Here is a 25,563-nt window from a genome sequence, read left to right as displayed (position 1 = left end):
TTTCCGGTTTTCAATGAAAGCATTCGCTTTGAGACATCATTTTAGCGCAAAATTAATTATTTTGTCAAAATTGGTCAAAATTTTCCCATAGTTTCAGAGGAATTTGGTAAAACACTTTAATACCAAAATAATACCAAAATGTGGTGTTCGACCATTGACAAATTCTGCAATTTTGCAATATCAAAACAATACCTTAAATTGGTATGATACCACATTTTGCTCTTGCATAATCCTTAAGACAAATTTTAAAGGGTCCAGGAATAACAAAATTTGGTATTGATACCAGAGAAAGGTATTATTACGCATTTCCCTTGTTATTTACCCATGCTCGGGATGTTGTATCAGCATAACCCAAGTCTGATACAAATTATACTTTCCCATAATTTCGCTGCCGGCCAGCGGGTATTGGATTGGACCACACACACACACACACACACACACACACACACACACACACACACACACACACACACACACACACACACACACACACACACACACACACACACACACACACACACACACACACACACACACACACACACACACACACACACACACACACACACACACACACACACACACACACACACACACACACACACACACACACACACACACACACACAATATTGAGCTTTTTCATTTAGAGGTTACATACATTTAAATCGGCAATAATGTCAAGGGTTGTTATGAGCACACAACTGAACTTTTCTAAATCTGTTTTCTTAGATTTAATTACACATTTTCAACTATTTAAAACAAAAATGAAGACATTTGGTTGTATCATTGCCGATTAAGCTATTTAAATTTGACAGTTTCAAAAAACGAGTGCCACGATATTTCATCGCTGCTCAAAATTTATATGAAGACTCGTTAAGGCCCTGAAAGGTATCATTCCCAATCGCCCATTTGGCGGCCATGTTTGTTTGAGAAAAACATTTAAATCTTGATTCAGAATGTATCAATCAAAACATATTTTTGTGTTGTTTGTAGAAGCACTTCACATATCGTGCTTATTATTTCGTTTCAATTTTTCTATTTCCGGACCCTGAATTTAGAACCATCCTTGACAGTAATTGCCCCAAGAGTATGGAAACCTTTTTTTTTTGGGACAAATTGAGTTAAGAACGCCATTTTGTGCAGCTCACAATACTCACCGATTGACCTTCAGAGATCCCCAAAATTCGATGTCAATCCTGAGATATTCAATAAAAACCGAAAAAACTCCGTGCATTTTTGTCACTTTACATATGAAAGAAGTTTCAATCTTGTCGTGCTATCTTGTCACTCCCTGAAAATTGATGTAAGTGCGACACCTGGCCAAAGGGATTTCAGGTCAGAACGCATTTGACGCACGTACAAGTTCGATTACCGTAAACATTTGTAATTATCACTCGGGACTCCGGCAACCAACTTCAACCAAACTTTGGGACAATGCACAGAATGGTCAGCTAAACGAAACGTGTTTATTATTGTTTACATTCCGTGCTATTGTTTTTGTTTATTCAAGGTCAAACATTTAAACGTGTGTTTCTCGGAACGTCGAAATGGCGGGTGCGACAAGATAGCACGACGACGTCCAAATCATCTTTTGAAAGGATTTTTTTTTTGCAAAATATTAAATTTTGAAATTTTCTGCTCCTTTAATTAGTTAAACTTTTTTTGTTAAAGTTACGGAAAATCAATGTAAATGACAATCTACAACAATAAAGTTAAAAAAATTACATGCAAACTTTGCACCGGCACCGTGACACATCAGTTCTAGTGCTGCCATCTGGCGATCGATAACACACACACACTCTCCGGTTGTCATGCAACACACTTCCCCCATCCCCTCCCACCCTCACTCAAAACAATCCACCAGCACGCGTCCCCACATCACGCGGCATCCCAGCGTGCCGTGCACCGCCCACCAAGTAAATAGCATACAACCAGGGGATGGGGGGGGGTTTTCCTGGCATTGGCTTGCTTTAGTTTGCTTGTTTGCTCACCTGTGGGTCTCTACCTTCAGGCGATTCCTCCTAGCAAAAAAAAAATTATAATAATAAATAAAACGCAAACAACAACAACAACGGGCCGGAAACTGCAGGCAATAACGCGACCGTAATAAATTTGCCCCCCGACAAAATTGAAATTAGTGGAATAATTATTGTGCCCACTATTCTGCCGGACTTCCTTAAAACTTGCCAGGTTTACTTTTTGAGCTTTCTGTGTGGTGTAGATCACCCTATTGTGGTGTAATTGAGCGCACTCCACTGAGTTCCCCTTTGTCCAGCCCTGCAATGACAGATCAAACCTGATCGGTGAGAGCCACGCACACAGGCAAGAGTTCCGGGCAGACTCTTCCTCCTTCTTCGGCTGACAGTTGGACCAATCGGACGTGAACCCACACTCCGCGCAGCGACTAACCTGGGCAGACGATTCCCGATAGGAATGTAGGATCACACATTGGCGACCGTGACGGAGTTGTAATTTTATTTACAACTTCAAGAACCTGTGGGGAATCGTCTGCTGAGGAGGATTTTCATCGATTTTGGTTTTCATGGGTAAGCAAAGTGAGATAACTGTTGAAGTTGTCGGAGAGTGGCGAGAGTTTTTTTTGTGTGAAGCAAGTGTGAGTGTGTGGTTGCTTGAAGGTGGATTTGGCGGACCGTCAAAATGTTTGCAAAGTGCGGTGGAGTTTGCGAGCCTTGACAACACAATCGCGTGGGGCACGGTGGGTCAAAAGGGCCCGCCGTGGTAAATAGCCTGGAAGGCCGCGATTAGTTGCAAAAAGAAAAGAGTCGCGTTGGGCACGGTGGGTCAAATGGGCCCGCCGTGGTAAATAGCCTGGAAGGCCGCGATTAGTTGCAAAAAGAAAAGAGTCGCGTTGGGCACGGTGGGTCAAATGGGCCCGCCGTGGTAAATAGCCTGGAAGGCCGCGATTAGTTGCAAAAAGGAAAGAGTCGCGTTGGGCACGGTGGGTCAAATGGGCCCGCCGTGGTAAATAGCCTGGAAGGCCGCGATTAGTTGCAAAAAGAAAAGAGTCGCGTTGGGCACGGTGGGTCAAATGGGCCCGCCGTGGTAAATAGCCTGGAAGGCCGCGATTAGTTGCAAAAAGGAAAGAGTCGCGTTGGGCACGGTGGGTCAAAAGGGCCCGCCGTGGTAAAAAGCCTGGAAGGCCGCGATTAGTTGCAAAAAGAAAAGAGTCGCGTTGGGCACGGTGGGTCAAATGGACCCGCCGTGGTAAATAGCCTGGATGGCCGCGATTAGTTGCAAAAAAGAAAAGAGTCGCGTTGGGCACGGTGGGTCAAATGGGCCCGCCGTGGTAAATAGCCTGGAAGGCCGCGATTAGTTGCAAAAAGAAAAGAGTCGCGTTGGGCACGGTGGGTCAAATGGGCCCGCTGTGGTAAATAGCCTGGAAGGCCGCGATTAGTTGCAAAAAAGAAAAGAGTCGCGTTGGGCACGGTGGGTCAAATGGGCCCGCCGTGGTAAATAGCCTGGATGGCCGCGATTAGTTGCAAAAAAGAAAAGAGTCGCGTTGGGCACGGTGGGTCAAATGGACCCGCCGTGGTAAATAGCCTGGAAGGCCGCGATTAGTTGCAAAAAGGAAAGAGTCGCGTTGGGCACGGTAGGTCAAATGGACCCGCCGTGGTAAATAGCCTGGAAGGCCGCGATTAGTTGCAAAAAGAAAAGAGTCGCGTTGGGCACGGTGGGTCAAATGGGCCCGCCGTGGTAAATAGCCTGGATGGCCGCGATCAGTTGCAAAAAAGAAAAGAGTCGCGTTGGGCACGGTGGGTCAAATGGACCCGCCGTGGTAAATAGCCTGGAAGGCCGCGATTAGTTGCAAAAAAGAAAAGAGTCGCGTTGGGCACGGTGGGTCAAATGGGCCCGCTGTGGTAAATAGCCTGGAAGGCCGCGATTAGTTGCAAAAAAGAAAAGAGTCGCGTTGGGCACGGTGGGTCAAATGGGCCCGCCGTGGTAAATAGCCTGGATGGCCGCGATCAGTTGCAAAAAAGAAAAGAGTCGCGTTGGGCACGGTGGGTCAAATGGACCCGCCGTGGTAAATAGCCTGGAAGGCCGCGATTAGTTGCAAAAAGGAAAGAGTCGCGTTGGGCACGGTGGGTCAAATGGGCCCGCCGTGGTAAATAGCCTGGAAGGCCGCGATTAGTTGCAAAAAAGAAAAGAGTCGCGTTGGGCACGGTGGGTCAAATGGGCCCGCTGTGGTAAATAGCCTGGAAGGCCGCGATTAGTTGCAAAAAAGAAAAGAGTCGCGTTGGGCACGGTGGGTCAAATGGGCCCGCCGTGGTAAATAGCCTGGAAGGCCGCGATTAGTTGCAAAAAGGAAAGAGTCGCGTTGGGCACGGTGGGTCAAATGGGCCCGCCGTGGTAAATAGCCTGGAAGGCCGCGATCAGTTACAAAAAAAGAAAAGAGTCGCGTTGGGCACGGTGGGTCAAATGGACCCGCCGTGGTAAATAGCCTGGAAGGCCGCGATTGATCATAACGGTAAATATAAAAGCTTTGAGTTGATTAATTCCTGTTAAACGAGAGCAGCTCGTCGGATAATAATACATGGAATATATAGATCAAATCTTATTAGAAGCGAGAAAAGTTACGATTTATTTTTGATAGCAGAAACATACGAACATGTTGTTCAACTTTTTCAAGATGTGTGAGTATGAGGTGCCTGTCCGATGGTGCTAAATCTCCAACTGAAAGTCTCATCTTGATGGAGAAAAAGGGCCCGCTGGATTGCCCTGGGAATGTCCGAATTCGCTGAGAACGGAAATTATTGAGATGTACGCGAGACTGCGGTTTCTAGTAGAACGGCTAGTCACAAACCGTAGGTGCAAGAACCTACTAATAGACCGGATTGCAGAGGACCAGCTGGAGCACGTAAAGGACAAGCGGATAGTAAAAGATATTTGGGAAACATTTAAGCGCTCCTCCTCCAGTTAGAAGGTTCTACGGGAGTAAAGTGTGGCCGACGTTAAGATGGAACGGAGAATTGACGGAGAACGTCTGCTGGCGCATCCTGGATCGTTCAACGCGCTGGTTACCGATCGAGCCCTTTTGGAGAACGTTAAAAAACGCCTGCTTGACGAGGAGGGAAAAGGACAACCGAGCTTAATAGACGACTCTGGTCTCTCTTCAATTGTCGAAAAAGAGACGGCCAGAGCAACGGAACCGGAAAGATCCAGGAAATAACCACAAAGTCTTTCCATCGTTGGGTGGATGATGCTGTTGAAAGCAATAATAGTGACACAGCGCGTGTCATTTCTATAGATAACGGAAGAGGAAAAATCGAGAAGTTTCACGACGCTGATGCAACAAAACACATGGTGTACGACAAGACGTTGTTTGAAGATCTTCAGTCCTATTAAAAATAATTTCTGTGATCAAGTCCAGCCAAACGCTAGTAACGGATTCAGCCGGAGCTGTTCAGTAAAGACGCAAGTGAACAGTTGTTGAACTAAAAGATGTTGTTGAATTGAATGACGAAAGACAGCTTGCTCAATTCTTGTCAAACTCATTTTATAGGAAAAATTAAGCTGTTTTTTTTTTGGAGAAGAGGAGAGATGTGTGGTGTAGATCACCCTATTGTGGTGTAATTGAGCGCACTCCACTGAGTTCCCCTTTGTCCAGCCCTGCAATGACAGATCAAACCTGATCGGTGAGAGCCACGCACACAGGCAAGAGTTCCGGGCAGACTCTTCCTCCTTCTTCGGCTGACAGTTGGACCAATCGGACGTGAACCCACACTCCGCGCAGCGACTAACCTGGGCAGACGATTCCCGATAGGAATGTAGGATCACACACTTTCCACACGCAAAAAATGGCGAAAACGAAAAAATTAAGCTCGTTTTAAAATAGACTCCACCCTGAGGTGGAAAAAACTGTTGGTCGAGCGAAAATGGGAAAAGTTTTCGGGTTGAGAAATTTAAATAGGGTTTTCCTGATTGTTTCGGGTTCAGCAGAAAATTAAGGTGAATATGACGTTTGGCAACAACAAAAAAGGGAAACAAAAAGGAAAGCAGCAGGATGTGAGAAAAACGGTTTATCATTTATTATTATTATAAAATGGCCCGATCGCGTGACACAGGGGGAGCTCGTGTCCCGGCGTTTTGTAGCCGTAATAAAGGCGTGTTGTCACGCTGTTACTACTGCTTAGTTTTTCCCTTGGCTGCTTCACCTTAATTGAATGCATAATGGTCAGTTGGGATCGGATGTAGGGCATTTAGGTCGTTTGGGACTATCCATAAACCACGTGGACACTTTTTTGGGAATCTCAACCCCCCCCCCCCCTTCGTGGACAATTGTCCATACAAAAAAAAACTTTTTTGTATGGAGCGTGGACAATCGCTTACCCCCCCCCCCCCCCCCCCAAAGTGTCCACGTGGTTTATGGATGGTCCCTTTAGGGAATTCCCGGTTTTTTTTAACCATTTTAGTAATCAACAATTTATTCCGGTATTTTTGGGTGCTTAAACGAATCTGAGCAATTCTCTGAGATTTCGGTCATCCGATGTTTTTTGTATTTTTTGATCCAGCTGAAACTTTTTTGGTGCTTTTGGTATGCCCAAAGATGCCATTTTGCATCATTCGTTTGTCCAAATAATTTTCCATACACATTTGGCAGCTGTCCATACAAAAATGTTGCATGAAAATTCAAAAATCTGTATCTTTTGAAGGATTTTTTTGATCGGTTTGGTGTCTTCGGCAAAGTTGTAGGTATGGATATGGACTACACTGAAAAAAAATGATAAACGGTAAAAAATTTTTTGGTGATTTTTAATTTAAATTTTTGTCTCTAAAACTTGATTTGCAATTTTTTTTTATATGTTTTAGGGGACTTGATGTCAACTTTTCAGAAATTTCCAGGTTGTGCAAAAAATCTTTGACCGAGTTATGATTTTTTTAATTAATACTATTTTTTTCAAAAAATCGAAATATTGGTCGCAAAAATTTTTCAATTTTTTTTTTCGATGTAAAATTAAATTTGCAATCAAAAAGTACTTCAGTGAAATTTTGATAAAGTGCACCGTTTTTAAGTTAAAGCCACTTTCAAGTAACTTTTTTGAAAATAGTCGCAGTTCTTCATTTTTTCAAATAAGTGCACATGTTTGCCCACTTTTGAAAAAAATATTGTTGAAAAGCTGAGAAAATTCTCTATATTTTGCTTCTTTGAACTTTGTTGATACGACCCTTAGTTGCTGAGAAATTGCCATGCAAAGGTTTAAAAACAGGAAAATTGATGTTTTCTGATTCTCATCCAAACAACCTACCATTTTCTAATGTCGATATCTCAGCAACTAATGGTCCGATTTACAATGTTAAAATTCGAAACATTCGTGAATTTTTTCTATCTTTTCGAAAAAAATATTTTCAAAAATTTGAAATCGAGACTAACATTTCAAATGGGCCAAACATTCAATATTACACCCTTTTAAAATGTTAGTCTTGATTTAAAAATTAAGGGTCGTATCAAAAAAGTTCAAAAAAGCAAAATATAGAAAAGCTTTTCTAAAATATTTTTTTCAAGAGTGGGCAAACATGTGCACTTATTTAAAAAATGAAAAACTGCGGCTATTTTCAAAAAAGTTTCTTAAAATGACTTTAACTTGAGTACGTTGCACTTTATCGAAATTTCAATATAGTACTTTTTGATTGCAAATTTGATTTTACATCAAAAAATGAAGTTGGAAAATTTTTGCGACAAATATTTTGATTTAAAAAAATCAGTACTGATTAAAAAATTCATAACTCGTTCAAAGTTTTTTAACACAACCTGGAAATGTCTGAAAAGTTTGCATTTGATGTCCCCCCATATCAAAAAATAAAAAAAATTAAAATAGTGTTTTTTTGCATATCAAGTTTTAGTGACAAAAAGTTAAATTAAAAATCACCAAATTTGTTTAACCGTGTATCATTTTTTTCAGTGTAGTCCTAATCCATACCTATAACTTTGCCGAAGACACCAAATCTATCAAAAAATCCTTTAAAAGATACAGATTTTTGAATTTTCATGCATCATTTTTGTATGGACAGCTGCCAAATTTGTATGGAAAATTACAAACAAATGATGCAAAATGGCTTCTTTGGGCAAACCAAAGGCACCAAAAAAGTTTCTGCCAGATTTAAAAATACAAAAATTAAAATTAATAAAAAAGATCGATTTCGTAGAGAACTGCTCATCTATTGACAGCTAGAAGGCACTGTAGTCTACATTTTAACAGATGCTGAGTACTTGATTCAAAAACTAGATGGCGTTTCACTAGCATAGCATAGCATAGCATAGCATAGCATAGCATAGCATAGCATAATGGATCTGCAGACAATTTGATTGTTGCCCGGTACAACCAAAAATATCTGAGAACGAAAATTTTCACACTGTACTTCAAGGCTACGCCCTCACAGTTCCCTCCCCCTCTCTTCACAATATTGCTATACAATTCTTCAAAACTAACGAACTAACTTCAAAACTGTTTCATCCCACCCCCCTTGTAGGAAGTCGCTTCGCGTACGACGGCCACTCCAGCTCCGACTCGGAGGAGGAGATCCTGCGCCGGCTGAAGCTGCAGCAGTCCTGCTCGCTACACAGCGGCAGCGGCGGCCAGCTGTCCCGGTACGGGGCCGGTGGGCTGGGCTCGCTAGATCCGGATCTAGTGTCGAACCTGCAGCACATCACCATCGGAGCGGCGCCACCGACGGAGGACACCGGCGGCGGGAGTCGGAAGGAGCGCAAGCATAGTCACCGCCACCACCACCATCATCATCATCATGGGAGTTCGGGATCGAGGGATCCGTTGGCGCTGGCGGAGCGTGGCAAGATCGGGATGCCGCACTCGAGCAGCGAGTGCAGCTCGAACAGCTCGGTGGAGGCGTCGGTCGAGAGTAATACGGGTTTGGTGGGTGGGGAGAAGAAGGATCGGAGGTTGATCTTGCCGTCGGCAAGTGGTGGACAGAGGGGGAGCTCGTCGATTAGTCCGTTGAAGGAGGAGGAAGGTAAGGTGAACAACAATGGGAAGTATGGGCGGCTGCCGGTGCAGCATCAGGACAGTTTGGAGGACGTGCCGGACATCAACAGCAATCAAGACGTGAGTGATGAGTTTTTGGGAGGTTGTAGATCAGTTGGGTTTACTTAAGGATTGTCTATTGCAGTGCATCGTGGTTCTTTCGCAAGAGCCGCTGTTCGACACCAGTGACCTGAAGTCGCTCAAGTCGGACTCCGGTACGATCGGCCCGGGACCGGAGAGTCCAACCTCGACCAGCAGTCCGAACGGCGTGCTGGAGGTGTCCCTGCTGTACGACGCACCGATGCGCAAGATGACGGTGCACGTGCTGCAGGCGCGAGGAATTCCGTCCCGTAACCCGCCCGTTCCTGTGGAAACATCGACGTCCGCCTCGACGACCGCGACAACGAAGGCCAGCAGTCAGTCGACGACCCACACCCAGGTGCGCCTGCTGATGCTGCCCAGCAAGAAGCAGAAGCACAAGACCAAGATCCGCTCCGGCGAGAACCCGCAGTTTATGGAGAGCTTCCTGCTGCACCGGGTCAACCCGGAGGAGGTCAACTCGATGGGGCTGCGCATCCGGGTGTACGGCTGCGAGCGGATGCGCCGGGAGCGGTTGATCGGGGAGGCGATCGTCAGCTTCGCCAACATCGACCTGGAGCTGGAGACGAACCTGTGGTTGCCGCTGGAGCCGAGGGCTAACTCGACGGTATGGTATTTTGAGACACATAGAAGATTTGATACTCACGATTCCTCTCCGCAGAACACCGGTTCCACGAGCGACCTGCTCAGTTTGGCACGGTCGGACAGTACGGGCTCGACGACGTCCATGCAGCACGGAGGAGTTCCGGAGCTGCTGCTTGGCCTGGGCTACAACGGCACTACCGGACGGTTGACAGTTGAGGTAAGCCGATCGGGGCGCCATCTCTGAACCGCTAGCTTAACCTTACGATTTCAGATTGTGAAGGGCAGTCAGTTCCGGAACCTGGCGCTGAACAAGGTCCCCGACACGTACGTTAAGCTGTGTCTGGTGAGCAGCATGGGCCAGGAGATGGCGCGGGCCAAAACGTCAACGCGACGGGGCCAACCGAATCCGCTGTTCAAGGAGACGTTTATCTTTCAGGTAAGCTAGAATCAAGCGATCCCAAACTCCCACGAACTAACCTTTCCCCATACCCGCCGCCAGGTGGCCTTATTCCAGTTGAACGACGTCACGCTGATGGTGTCGGTGTACGCCAAGCGCAACATGAAGCGCAACGAGATGGTCGGCTGGTTCAGCCTCGGGCTCAACTCGAGCGGCCCGGAGGAGAACGGCCACTGGGGCGACATGCGGGACGCGATGAACCCTCGCTCGGAGCTGGTGACACGATGGCACGTCCTGGTGGACTCCTGATTCAACTAGCTAGGGCTCTCCCCTCGGCAGAGCACGGTAATCAGCGACGATATCGCGGAGGTGGCCATCGCCGGCGGAGCGCGTCGCTCCTCCGGCCGGACGCGGCGCAGTTCCGGGAGTGTGGCACCGACGGCAACGTCGTCGGTGGTGTCCTCCCCGCGGGACCCCGAGCGGCACCCGATTCTGATGGTGCCGTCGCCGGTGTCACGTGGTGACTCGGTGGCCGTCGATATCTCGATGATGCCTGGGAGTGACCTAGAATTTGTCTAGATAAGTGAGTGGGCGAGTGAGTGCGTGAGATCTAGTTTGCCTAGTGAGCGTGAGATGGCGCGCGCGCGTGAGAACTTTTCGATGTGAAATCTAGTTGTGACGTTTGTTTCGGAATCCAGATGTGAGCAAGAAAAAAAACACGTGGTAATATTTAAGTTCCAATCCCCCCAAAACAAGAAAAAACCATTTTGGATGTTTTTAATCGTATATTGTTGTGACACACACAAACACACACGCGTAAACTTAACAATTCAAGCTCTAAAATGTTAAATGTTGTATGGAACTACCGTGAAACACACAAACTATGTGTGTTGAATATTTTGCAAAACAAGGAGAAATAAAAGAGAGGAAAAGTTGTAGTGAAATATTTGGAATGAATTAAACAAAAATCAAACTCTAGTTACCAACATAACCAAAAACAAAACGAACTTTGATGAAAAGACCTTTTCTTGACCTGGGAAAGGAGGGAAAAGAAAACATAAGCCTATTGGACGACGGAAACAAAAAAGCACAAATTTAGAGGGTGGAGAAAGGGTAGGGAGATTTTACATTGGAAAGTCGGTTAAAATTTCATAGAATTATTTACTTTCACAACGTTCTCTAGGTGCTATTAATGGAAAACTGTGAATTTTAAATTTCTTTCAATTCGATCTTCAGATCATCGTTTTAAAAAGTTATTTTATTTGGCAACACTGCGGAAATAAACAAAACAAAATGTTTTAACCCAGCACTCTCATTTCAAATCACTCCGCTCTCGTCAAAACGAAAAAAATCAGAAATGAGTAAATGTTAGATCTGTGAATTCACTCAAATTTGACATTTGCCTCATTAACTCATTTTTGAGTAGGTTCGGTTTGGACGAAAACCAGGTGATTTTGATTGTTTGTGCCCTTACAAACAAAAGATTGACAGATTCCAAATGTCAGATTTCAGATTACAGTTTTTGTTAAAAACAAAACTCGACGTTCATTAAAAACAACTCATTTTTGAGACTGAGATTTCTGACGATTTAATTACGCTTGGTTGAATTATTTTCGAGTATAGATGATTTTCACTCAAATTTCTAGTATAAATAATCCAAATTCGGGTGAGATTCACTCAAAAATTAAAATTAGTGAAAAAAGCTTTCATAACTCCCGTATTAACTTTTCATTAGGACGAATCCGTAGATGTAAACAAACAGCCTATCTCTTTCTTACTCAACGTGAACTGTCACTAGAGCATGTGGGATAGACTGTTTGTTTACATCCACTGATTCGCCCTATTAGATGTCAATACGGACTTATTCCTTAGTCGGGAACTTATGCTTCGGTTAAAGTCACCGTGTTCTAATTCACAACAAAATTCTTGGGTAGAATTGATTTTGACGTAAATAATCAGAGTAAAAATTTGTACGTTCAAAATAATTCAGCTTTCGTTAAAACCGCACCAACTCAAACATGAGTAAATAGGGCATCTGTCTAATTTGATTACATTTCACTCAAATCTGGATGTATCAAACTCAATTTTCTTTGAGTATTGAGCGACATTTTTTTTTCTCTCAAATCTGACAGAGGTAGGGAAATTTCAAGCAAAACCATGTAAAGGGGCCAATGTGAGCTTGTAAACAAAGAGTTTATCCTGCTCACGTCAGTGGATGTTTACATCAGAAAGCCCCTTTACATTGTTTTGCTTGATTTACTCATTTATGAAGGAGGTATTAGACTATGACAAACAAAAAAACAAACTCGCACTTTATCGTATTAGGGATGGCAACACTATTTCGACAAAAGCAAACACGGTTGTCAAATGAGAGCCCAGAACAAATGCACTAGCTGTAAAATGGTAGCCAATAACAAATCAATAATTTGGTTTATCATTTTCAAGTTTTTCGCAATTTAAACGATAAATTAATGAAAAATTCACTTGAGTTGTGTTGCTGATGGCATTTTCTATCATATTAATGGAGATTCAATTCCAATATTTGGCTGAAAATCGGTATGTATCGGAAAAAGTGATTGGTCGAACAAACAGTGCGTCTGTACACTGAGAATCGGAGTTACACATTTTTCAGTTTGCTTTTACATTTTTGCATGGGACTGTTAAGTTCAACCAGGTTAACACACTTGTTTTTACCATAGTAATATGTTTATTCTGATTCTCAGAATTTGTTTTCTGATCTTCCAAGATGGCGGCTTCTTCGCTACCCCCTGCTTGCCAGTTTGACAGTTTGGCATACTCGCAAACAACGCAAAATGTTTGCAGACTGACGTTTCTCCAAACAAATGCAGGCAAACAAACAAAGCAGGCAAACTGCGGAACTGTCAAAAAGTGTGAGTTTTTTTGTTTGTTCGTCATAGTCTAATACCTCCTTGAGTAGGTGTGCTTCTGACGAAAACTGATTGATTTTGAACGCGCGTGAAGGAATAGTTCATGCCATCCATTTCATTAGGGCACATTACTTTTGTAAACAAGAGTGTATCCTTTTCAAACCATAAAGGAGGCATTAGACTAGGGCAAACAAACGAACAAACTCGCACATTTTGACAGTTCGCCAACTTTTGTTTGCAGAAACGTCAGCATGCATACATTTTGTCTTGTTTGCGCGTTTGGCAAACTGTCAAACGCTGTTTGTTTGTTTGTATGTCATTTAAGTGAAATAAATACACTCTTGTTTACAAAAGTTATGTTCCCTAATGAAATATAAGGATCCAATTATGGATGCCACCCGTACGTAAGCTTTGGTTCGATTTCACTAATTTTTCGTTAAGATTTTAATTGAGAGATTTTAATTTGTCATTTAAAGCAGTGTTGCCAATTTTAACGCTTAAAATATAATTATAGAAAAAAAGTTTCAAATTGATAATGACAGTTATTTTTCGGTAAAGAACGATTTGCTACAGTGAGGAACAGAACAAAGAACAACACAAGAAGAAACGCTAGGTGATTCGTGCTACTTACTCGTATTTTGTACCTGTTTCGTATGTATATTCTGTCCTGTTGTTGAAATTAAGCTGAGCTGCTGAAGCGCAGCGAAAATACATTGGCAAACGCTAATCCTATTTAAAAACAAAAAAAGACACATTTAAGAGAAACCAGTTTTTAAAAATCAGCAAAGCAGTATCTATTTTATAGGGAAAAAAAGTTTAAAATTATTATAAAAAAAGTAATCGGAACAACTAAGTTAGTTTTATGTTTTGGGGCAAAATGCAAAACTATGAAGCAAAACAAAATAATATATTTATTGGATCAGTAGATGCTATATATTTTGTACTGATTAGAACCAACTAAATTCGATCGTGAAAGCAAGAAACAAAACAAAAAGGGGAAGAGCGGAGGGAGAAGTTAATAAAATGATAAAAAATAGTACCTTTCAAAGGAAATTAAACTGTAAACTGAATCGCGCACACACATTTACTGTTGAAGAGATTATATTGTAAAGAACAAACAAAGCAGAAACTTAAAACCTAAACCAATATCTTACAAAAGTATAGAAACCAGAAAACAAAACATGAAACTTACAGTCAAGAAAGTATTTTTATACACGCTAATCGGAACAGACAGAACTTTTGTATAAAAATTACCCACTTTCCCACACGAGTTTGCGTAAAAATTAGTCACCAACTGACAGTCCATTTCTGCTTAGGTTTTTCTGTTTGGGGTAGTTTCACCGCATATCATTGCTGGATACATTAGTTAAGGTCAAACCAGATTTCAATTGGAAAAAGGGCAACAAGTAAGCTTATTAGAAGAATTTGGTAAACAAAAAGAAAATAAAACAAGGGAAAATCCAACTAGAGAGAGAAGAGTTAGTAGCAGGTGTAATTCTTAAAGACTGTTTATTGAGCAAACCCGATTTAGAATGGCAGGTTGGCCGGAAAAGTAGAAGTTTCTGATCAAATAAGTTGCTAGAATACGAATATCAAAATTAAAAACAAGTCTCTCTCACCGGAGCAAATATTGGTAGGATTAAGGGCAAGTATAAGTTTTACACATTGGCATTTGATAAAGAGACGGGAAAGCTGACACAGCTGTCAGCTGTTGATATTTGACAATTGGAAACGAAATTGCTTTAACAAATCGACCGACTTCGGTCGGTGCGGTCAATTAGGGAATACAAATACAAACTTTCACGAAATTGGCAAAGGTGTAGGAGAAATTATAGTCAACAGGGTTTATCGAGTAAAAGAAAAAAAATATTAATCACACTTTAAACAGCTCTGAATTCATACATGCTTCAAAAGTCATACAATATTTTGCCATCGAAACTGCATTAAAGCATACGCGAATATTCTAAACTCAAATTAACGTTTTAATTTTTTTCCGATCACATCGAATAAGACGTAAGAATTAGTAGTAACATTCTGACTTCAGTTGAGTAAAGGCAGACAAATTTACCTTGCGAGCATTTGCTTCTACTCCACTGTCTTCAGAGCTTATTAAATCTAACAGAAAGAAAATATTCTTAAAAATAGTGGAATTAATTGTTCAACCTATCCCTGCACCTTTCCTGTTTAATAACGCACCCAGTCACACCTTAATGTCATGAGCAGTTTAGATCCTCCATCTAGCCTTTTAAATTCAAAGTCTTTCAGAAAACAAAAGTAATGAAATCATATTGTCGAACACACACTCATACAAATCACACCCGCACATTCAAGCATTTCACGAGCACACCCTTAAATGTTGGTTTTTACTCCCATTCAAACTCTTAAACGTCAAACTATTAACGCAAAGCAGAAAGTAAAACTATTTAGGGTACGAATTTTGGTGGAAGAGAAGTCATTAAAGCGTAGAAACTAAGCAAAACAAACTTAAAACTCTTGACGTATTAAACTAGGTGTGGATAAATTTGTGGAGGAAACAGCCAAAGTGGGAGGTCTCATAGCAACAATTGTCACTAACACATACTCACAAACACAGACACCCGCGATTTGTTGGAGCAGCAGATCGAAGCAGGCTCGGCTTTGTCGTTTTATGGCAAAGCTTGGCGGCGATTTCGTTTTTATACACGCAGAACAGGAGCATGTTTAGCAGAACGTGAGTTTTAACCACAAGATTCACCGATTTTTGTAACCTTCAATGAAAGTTCCAAAACAAAAGAAGCAAAGCAACCCGTGCAAACTACTTTCAAATGTACAAGTCCAAAACAAGTGAACGCAAAGTTGATGAGTAAAAAATATGCAAAAAAAAGAACACACATGAAAGCACAAACAATATTTTACCGATCTTTAGGACATAGTCGTTTCATCTTTACGATATAAAACACAACTTATTGAATATATTTAAAGTAAACAAAAAAGAAAACAGAATTAAACATACAAATTTGTACTTTTGTGATACTATTTTACGCACCCGCAAATCGCTTTTGAAAATAAAAAAACTCATTCCGCATTCGCCGACATTAATTTGAGAAACCTAACGCCAGCGCATCGTTTGACAGCTGACAGCTGTCAAAACGATTGCCAACAACAACAACAAAAAGAAACACTTACGCACACTTTTGTTTTGAAACAAAACAAAATAAACACACTCGCAAACAATGCTGGCTAATTTTGTTTAAAAAAAATCACTTAGTTTAAACACACTTTGTCACATTTCATAAATGTCACTCACTGGGAGAAATGTCAGTTGTGGCGTTGGATGGTGTAAATATTGTATTTTTGTTGTTTATTTCAAAACAATGAACGGGGGGCGACACACACACTGGTAGTTAGATGGACAGCAATTGATTAAATCGCTTTAATTTTTTTCTGGGAATTAAGGAGAGAAAAATATTAAGAAAACGAAAACAAAAAAAAAAGAAAACAGACCAAAAGAAAGGCCAAACATTTTTCTCTTACCGAAAATTATAAATGAAAAAAGAAAGAAAAAAAAAGTTAATCATAAATCATTCTCCTTTCCAGTTAGTAGTTAGTCTTCTTGAAGAAATTAAAGAATAAATAAAACAAATAAAAGGCATGCAAAATACACTGAAATAAAATCACACAGTCAATCGATTCGCATTTTTGCTTGGAAGTAATCAAAGTTTGTAGCGTACTTTTAGTGCTTTAAACAATCAGTTTTGGCGAAAATCAAGGATAATCAAGTACTTAGTTTGACAATTATTGCATTTGTTTTGTTACTCGCTATTGATTTATTTCTACTTCAAATTTAGTAAATTTAGTAGACTTTCAAATTTTGATAGAAGAATAATTAAAAATTAGAGAATTAAAAAGATTTAATTTCCTTACTCAAAAAGCATCATCATGGATCCATCAAAAACATGAAACAGTAAAAAAAACAGCGCAAATCAATCCTAATGATTTTTTTTCTTTCATAAAAACTTAAATAATAATAACTTGTAGACAACAACTGGAATACAAATAAAACAAACAATACGACAGTCGACAGTACGGGAGGGGGGGGACAAGCTCCCCCTTTCAAGTAAAGTAATTAATTATTGAAAATCGTTTGGTGGAAAACTATTGAGCAAAGAAGAAGCAAAGAGGGAGGTACATGCAAATCAATGCTAGGGGAAGAGATCTATTTCACTTCTGTAAAACCGTGAGATTCAATAAAATTTCATGCATTTTTTACTGAATACAAGTGTGGTGTTTTATTTGTTTTTTTGAAAGAAGGAATGCAACAAATAATATTCTTCAAAAATTAATTTCAGTTATTCTGGCAACCAGGTCAAGCGAAAGCTTGCGGTTGCGTGCGCAGAGCTTTTTCGAGTTTTTTCTTCGAAAGCACAACTCAATGCTTTCGCACATTTCGCTGAAGCTTGAGCTTTTTCGCAGTACCGTAAAATGGAAGCAGATTGAAATTGTAGGGTCAACACTCATCTCTCCCTTCATAATGAACAAAATTACAAAAAAATCCCAAAATGACCAAAATGACCAAAATGTCCAAAATGACCAAAATGTCGAAAACAACCAAAATGACCAAAACGACCAAAATGACCAAAATGACCAAAATGACCAAAATGACCAAAATGACCAAAATGACCAAAATGATAAATATTACCAAAATGACCAAAATGACCAAAATGACCAAAATGACCAAAATGACCAAAATGACCAAAATGACCAAATGACCAAATGACCAAAATGACCAAAATGACCAAAATGACCAAAATGACCAAAATGACCAAAATGACCAAAATGACCAAAATGACCAAAATGACGAAAATGACGAAAATGACGAAAATGACGAAAATGACGAAAATGACGAAAATGACCAAAATGACCAAAATGACCAAAATGACGAAAATGACGAAAATGACGGAAATGTCGAAAATAACGAAAATGACGAAAATGACGAAAATGACCAAAATGACCAAAATGACCAAAATGAAAAAGGACAAAAATGACAAAAATGACAAAAATGACAAAAATGACAAAAATGACAAAAATGACAAAAATGACAAAAATGACAAAAATGACAAAAATGACCAAAATGACAAAAATGACCAAAATGACAAAAATGACAAAAATGACAAAAATGATAAAAATGACAAAAATGACAAAAATGACAAAAATGACAAAAATGACAAAAAAAAAAGCATAAGCATAAGTATAGGTGCCCACCCGCAGTTGCTACTCCGTTATTGACCAGGACCTCCAGAAGTTACATCCACGAGCCGTGGAAGATAAGTGGGTGCTATCTTTCCTCGCTTCGCAACTTCTCAAAGGCCCCTATCATGCTGATCAATACCGGCGCCGGCCACGACCAGTGGTAGAGTCACGGGGAAGTGGATGGGAATGTTAGTCCGATACTTGAGTGATAGAGACCGCCCAATCGACTGCTTCTCCGACAAAGTATCACATGAGTTTTGAGGGGGTTAGTAGATGGGTATGAGGTCAGGATTCACGAGTGGCAGTGATGTGACCATGAGCATTTTGTTTATCGGTTGAAATTTTAAATCTTAGGCAGCCGGCTGCGGAAAGATAAATAATTGATTATTTAAAAAGTTTGTTTTAATCGAACGCGTGCCAACCGAGCAGTAGCGCTATGGGCTGGACTTATCAATATATTTTTACTGTTTGTACAATTTAGATAACGCGAGCAAATTTCAAAAATAGTAAATAAATGACGCTTTACTCTTCATAAAATCGATAGATTGATGAATTAATACTAAAACTGAAAGTTGGAATAAATTTTTACGATCATTTACGACGAAAATTATCGCGAAAAAACAGGACTGCGCGTCCCCAGAAGCACTGCACTTATGAAGGCATTATTCAATTATTATGCCCAATCACCCCATGCACACAAATAGCGACACAAAAGAGACGAAAATTATCGCGAAAAAACAGGACTGCGCGTCCCCAGAAGCACTGCACTTATGAAGGCATTATTCAATTATTATGCCCAATCACCCCATGCACACAAATAGCGACACAAAAGAGACGAAAATTATCACGAAAAAACAGGACTGCGCGTCCCCAGAAGCACTGAACTTATCAAATGACAAAAATGACAAAAATGACAAAAATGACAAAAATGACAAAAATGACAAAAATGACAAAAATGACAAAAATGACAAAAATGACAAAAATGACAAAAATGACAAAAATGACAAAAATGACCAAAATGACCTAATGGCCCAAATGACCAAAATGACGAAAATGTCCAAAATGACCTAAAAGGCCCAAATGACGAAAATGACGAAAATGACCAAAATGACCAAAATGACCAAAATGACCTAAAAGGCCCAAATGACGAAAATGACGAAAATGACGAAAATGACCAAAATGACCAAAATGACCTAAAAGGCCCAAATGGCCCAAAGGCCCAAATGGCCCAAAGGCCCAAAAATGACCAAAATAACCAAAATGAATAAAATGATAAATATTACCAAAATGACTAAAATGACCAAAATGGATAAAATGACCAAAATGACCAAAATGACCAAAATGACAAAAATGACAAAAATGACAAAAATTATAAAAATGACAAAAATGACAAAAATAACAAAAATTACAAAAATGACAAAAATGACAAAAATGACAAAAATGACAAAAATGACAAAAATGACAAAAATGACAAAAATGACAAAAATGACAAATTGACAAAAATGACCAAAATGACCTAATGGCCCAAATGACCAAAATGTCCAAAATGACCTAAAAGGCCCAAATGACCAAAATGACGAAAATGACGAAAATGACCAAAATGACCAAAATGACCAAAATGACCTAAAAGGCCCAAATGACGAAAATGACGAAAATGACGAAAATGACCAAAATGACCTAAAAGGCCCAAATGACCAAAATGACGAAAATGACCAAAATGACCAAAATGACCAAAATGACGAAAATGACGAAAATGACCAAAATGACCAAAATGGCCAAAATGACCAAAATGACGAAAATGACGAAAATGACGAAAATGACGAAAATGACGAAAATGACGAAAATGACCAAAATGACCAAAATGACCAAAATGACCAAAATGACCAAAATGACCAAAATGACCAAAATGACCAAAATGACCAAAATGACCAAAATGACCAAAATGACCAAAATGACCAAAATGACCAAAATGACAAAAATGACCAAAATGACCAAAATGACCAAAATGACCAAAATGACCAAAATGACCAAAATGGATAAAATGACCAAAATGACGAAAATAACCAAAATGACAAAAATTACCAAAATGACGAAAATGACGAAAATGACCAAAATGACAAATGACCCATATGACCCATATGACCAAAATGAATAAAATGATAAATATTACCAAAATGACTAAAATGACCAAAATGACCAAAATGACCAAAATGACCAAAATGACCAAAATGACCAAAATGACCAAAATGACCAAAATGACCAAAATGACCAAAATGACCAAAATGACCAAAATGACCAAAATGACCAAAATGACCAAAATGACCAAAATGACCAAAATGACCAAAATGACCAAAATGACCAAAATGACCAAAATGACCAAAATGACCAAAATGACCAAAATGACCAAAATGACCAAAATGACCAAAATGACCAAAATGACCAAAATGACCAAAATGACGAAAATGACCAAAATGACCAAAATGACCAAAATGACCAAAATGACCAAAATGACCAAAATGACCAAAATGACCAAAATGACCAAAATGACCAAAATGACAAAAATGACCAAAATGACCAAAATGACCAAAATGACTAAAATGACCAAAATGACCAAAATGACCAAAATGACCAAAATGACCAAAATGACCAAAATGACCAAAATGACCAAAATGACCAAAATGACCAAAATGACCAAAATGACAAAATGACCAAAATGACCAAAATGACCAAAATGACCAAAATGACCAAAATGACCAAAATGACCAAAATGACCAAAATGACCAAAATGACCAAAATGACCAAAATGACCAAAATGACCAAAATGACCAAAATGACCAAAATGACCAAAATGACGAAAATGACGAAAATGACGAAAATGACGAAAATGACGAAAATGACCAAAATGACCAAAATGACCAAAATGACCAAAATGACCAAATGACCAAAATGACCAAAATGACCAAAATGACCAAAATGACCAAAATGACCAAAATGACCAAAATGACCAAAATGACCAAAATGACCAAAATGACCAAAATGACAAAATGACCAAAATGACCAAAATGACCAAAATGACCAAAATGACCAAAATGACCAAAATGACCAAAATGACCAAAATGACCAAAATGACCAAATGACCAAAATGACCAAAATGACCAAAATTACCAAAATGACCAAAATGACCAAAATGACCAAAATGACCAAAATGACCAAAATGACCAAAATGACCAAAATGACCAAAATGACCAGAATGACCAAAATGACGATAACGACCAAAATTACCAAAATGACGAAAATGACGAAAACGATGAAAACGACGAAAACGACCAAAATGACCAAAATGACCAAAATGACCAAAATGACCAAAATGACCAAAATGACCAAAATGACGAAAACTACGAAAACGACCAAAATGACCAAAATGACGAAAACGACCAAAATGACGAAAACCACCAAAATGACCAAAATGACCAAAATGACCAAAATGACCAAAATGACAAAAATTACAAAAATTGCAAAAATTGCAAAAATTGCAAAAATTGCAAATATTGCAAAAATTACAAAAATGACAAAAATTACAAAAATTACATTACATGACAAAACATGACAAAACATGACAAAACATGACAAAACATGACAAAACATGACAAATAAATGTTTGATTTTTGGATTTGAAAATTCATTTAAGTCTGTTTGTCTAAATCTGTGGTGTAATGATATTTCGGATATCTGGACAAAACAAACACTAGCTTTATTTTTTATTCAATTTTTACGTAAAAATTTTATTTCAGTATAAAAGGACACTTAAAAATATCCTGATTTTTTATTCTTGCTTTTCCTCTCTCTCTTTCTCCTCGGTTCCACGTGTGATTTTATTCCTCTTTTGCAGGTTTTATTTTTCTTCCCGGTAGTTGGTATATTTCCACTTGAACGTTTACTACTTCCGAAAGTACGTATTTTCGTTACAGCTGTATTTTGAACACCGTCCTGCTTCACGTTCCAGTGGATTCTGCTGCTTTACCGACTTTCGCTTTATTTTCTGAGGCTCTGTGGAATCTTTTTCTGCTGTCTACCTTGTTTTTAATTTATAATTTATCATTGTTTTTGTTTTTTTTGTTGAACTCGAGCAAGATTTGTGGTCGCAGCCGTGCCGTGGCTTCTCCTGATGGCGCTCCAATCGCTCCAAATGTGGTGGAGAGGTTTGTTTGTTAAATTAAATTGCTTAAAAAAAATGTTTGCTCATAAACGACTAAGGGATAGACACAGGAAGAGGGTCATCTCTGGCTGTGAAGAGATAAAAGAGGAAAGGTCAAACCTGTCCTTCCCTGTTTTATCCCAGTGATAATAATTTAAGGAAAACTTGGCGTGAGTCGTTTTCACAGTGTCTATCCGCGTTTTGTTTGTTTAGTAAAATTGACTGGTTTTTTTTTTCATTGTGTTAAAAACAAAAAAAGACTACGAGTGTCACCTAAGTACATCTCTGAATAAAATAAACACAAAAAAGAGTGGGATTAAAGTGGGCCTCCACTCAGCTGTCAGCCCACTGTCAGTGTTAGTAAACACGACGATAAGAATCTCTTTCTCTCTTGTTTTGCACGTGTCGTTTTCTCTCAGTGCATGAGCGAGAGAAACAACAGCACGGGCGAGCTAATGTCACTCTGGTTCACTTCCTAACTCTCTCTCTTTCTCTTTTCTCACCTTTCTTTCGTTTTGCACCTACATTTTTCGTTTTAGTTTTTCTTATTTTGGATGATTTTCCAGTTTGATTTGAAGTTCAATTTTATACACTGAAAACGTACTGACATTAATTTAGAGTGTGATTTTTTTGCGACCTTTTCTCAGTCGTTTGCTATCTGTCATTTTTGTTGTTGTTTGGGAGTTTGTGTGTGTTCGTGAGAGGGGATGTTTTTGAGTGCGTGCCTTTCTCGTTTTTTTCCAACTGCTTTTGTTCTACAATAATGCATGGGTTGCTTTGATTAAATTAATAGCTAAGTAATACATTTAAATCGATAGTCAATACTCGCGCCTTCACGTTGCTACCGCTTGTTTTCTTTTTTTATTTCTTTTTGCTTTAGCGTGTTACGTCTTTTTTTCGTTTTCGGGAAGGGAACTTTCCTAAATTTGAATATTGCTTAACTCTTTATACGCGTTTCCTTCCAAATTCTTTTGAAATGTTGCATTCTGAATATTTTTGTTTAAACTGATTAAAATTATGGCAAATATACAAATATAAAAAAGAAGTGACAGAAACACATAAACTAAGATAAAAAATACTCTCTTTTTCTGCGTTTTAATTTTTTTGAGCTTTTTCCGATTCTTTTTCTCCTTGTCAATTACATAATATGTCTTTCTCCGAAAAAAAACCTTCGATCACCTTTTGTTTTCCCTCTGTTTAATTGGCAAAACAAAGTTTAAAACCCTACGCTGCGTCCGCCATTTTGTTTTCGCTCTCTACTTCCCTTTCCAACCGCTGCTTTCCTTCTCATCATTCCATTATAAATAAGTAATATTTACATCTTTCACGCTCTCTGCTCGCCCCCCGGGGAATTTCTAATCGCAAAAAAAAGTCCTCATTTGTGTAGTTGTGTACGTGTGTTAAAGTGTCAGAGTGTAAGAAAAACAAAGAGAGAGACGACCAGAGAGTCGGAAAAAGGTAAATTTTTGACAGCTGCTGTCAAAACATGAACGGGGGGTCCACCGACCGAAGGTCGGCACTGTCAGTTTGATACTTGGAATGTTTGGCCCGAAATTGGTTGTTTTTTTTTCGTTTGTTTAAAAGTTACAAAATATCACATCATTCTTCGTCGATTGTGGTTGTGGGACATGTGTGTGTGCGTGAGTGTATTCGTGTTAGTGGTATCTCTCTCTCTACTTAAGCGGGACTGACACTGCTGGTAACATCGTCAAATTTTAATGAATTGGTTGCAAGGCCAACCTTGATCGGCCCGCACCTTGCAAGAAATTCATTGTTCATCAACTGGCTGTCACCCGGAGTGTGTTTGAATGTGTTAGTATTGGTCTCGTCAGGTTCGCAGGGGGCGTTCCATTGTTTAATCCTAACATTCCTACACGCTTGGCTCGTCGCGTTCGTCTTAATGTGTGTTGGTGTGAGTGTGTTTGTCGACAAAACTAAGCAAATCTATTGTTTTTCGTTTTGAACGTGGTTTGGAAAAGTGACACGAGGGGCGAGTCGATGCTCCTCGAATTCTACACGATGCTACCGTCAAAAATCAATGAATTTAACACGTAAAAAACGGAAATGCATATTCATATTCGTACAATAAAGAAATAACATTCACGTTGAGGTTAGAATTTACACTTACAAGAGCGTTGAGGGCTACGTCATTTCGATGTTTTTTTCGTGTGCGTTTGTGAAATGTCAAAAAATTTAGCTTTCATCACGTTCCTAGAAGCAAACAACTACATAAAGACAAGATTTCGGCGATTTGAGTCAATTTGTGTGTATGTGTGTGTGTGTGTGTAAGGTGTGTATTCTTCCTTCTTCCATTCCTTCTATTAAAAATGTAAAACAGAGAGACTAGAAGTAATTGTATGAGACACGACGACCACTATCTGGCATTGTTTTTGTTTACTTTTTGTTGTGACATTCATCTCCTAATAGGTTGTGTGTTTTTTTTGTGTAAAATTGTCGATTTGAAAGAATTTTTCTATACACGAAAAAAAGGAATTAGCGCTCACCCAATCGAAGGCGGCCATATTGTCCAACATGGCCGCCGTCAATCAAGTGAGCCTTTGCTAGAAATCGTTGTCTCGGCTATACTGATCTGTTTGTTTGCGTGTGTGTTCGTGTGCGTACTTCTGTAGTTGTGTAAGTGAGTTGGTTTGTTTGTGTGCGTTCAAGTCTTTTGGAAAAAAAAACAAATGAGCTACTTTGTTTTCTTGGTGATGTCTCTTCGCGCTAGTTTCGCTACTCGTCACTGCGAGAGGGGGTGGCGCCTCGCCGGATCTCGCGCCATCTGCTCGGTTTCTTTTGAAAAAAAAGGTTTCTAACTTGAGATTACATCCTAACTTGTATTCGCGTTCGTGCAATCTCTCGCGGTTAATCTCGCACGCGCTCTCGCTCTCATACACCAGTTTCGTTCTCATACGCGCTCTCACTCGGATCTCTAGTCGCTTCATCTCCTTCGGGACGCCGCCACGGCAATCATCTGCTGCAGCATCGGTTCCGGACTGCACGCCTTCGGTTCGCACTTCATCTGGCCGTCGCCGCCGCATCTAGAAAGAGAAAGATTTTGAGGTTAGTTTCCTGTTGAGACTTAAGTAAACAAACAAACAAACAAACCCGCACTTTTTGACAGTTTGCCTGGATTTGTTTGTACAAATGTCAGCCTGCATACATTTTGCAT

The 25,563-nt window shown here is 39.8% G+C and overlaps 3 protein-coding genes across 6 annotated transcripts in view; 1 reads left to right on the top strand and 2 right to left on the bottom strand.

Moving 5' to 3' along the window:
* Positions 1–11,124, top strand: part of LOC120431253 (synaptotagmin-14) — a 33,319-nt gene extending 22,195 nt beyond the window's left edge. Inside the window, exons 3-7 of the mRNA XM_039596391.2 lie at positions 8,490–9,079; positions 9,144–9,704; positions 9,759–9,899; positions 9,954–10,118; positions 10,182–11,124. Coding sequence (XP_039452325.1) covers positions 8,490–9,079; positions 9,144–9,704; positions 9,759–9,899; positions 9,954–10,118; positions 10,182–10,388 — 1,664 coding nt within the window. The 3' untranslated portion in view covers positions 10,389–11,124. The remainder of the gene's footprint in view (positions 1–8,489; positions 9,080–9,143; positions 9,705–9,758; positions 9,900–9,953; positions 10,119–10,181) is intronic.
* LOC120431108 (trafficking protein particle complex subunit 1) overlaps positions 1–25,563 on the bottom strand; it is a 370,102-nt gene that overhangs the window by 52,931 nt on the left and 291,608 nt on the right. The gene's annotated exons all lie outside the window — the stretch shown is intronic.
* The window catches only part of LOC120430611 (titin), a 79,339-nt gene continuing 76,522 nt past the window's right edge, over positions 22,747–25,563 (bottom strand). For all 4 annotated transcript variants that reach the window (XM_052706606.1, XM_052706607.1, XM_052706609.1 and 1 more), the window contains exon 7: positions 22,747–25,432. In XM_052706606.1, the coding sequence (XP_052562566.1) occupies positions 25,333–25,432 (100 nt within the window). In that variant the 3' untranslated portion in view covers positions 22,747–25,332. The remainder of the gene's footprint in view (positions 25,433–25,563) is intronic.

This window comes from Culex pipiens, chromosome 1, assembly GCF_016801865.2.
Source record: "Culex pipiens pallens isolate TS chromosome 1, TS_CPP_V2, whole genome shotgun sequence".
NCBI classification, from domain to species: Eukaryota; Metazoa; Arthropoda; class Insecta; order Diptera; family Culicidae; genus Culex; species Culex pipiens.
Note: the sequence above shows the minus strand (reverse complement) of the source record. Positions and strands in the feature narration are given on the sequence as shown.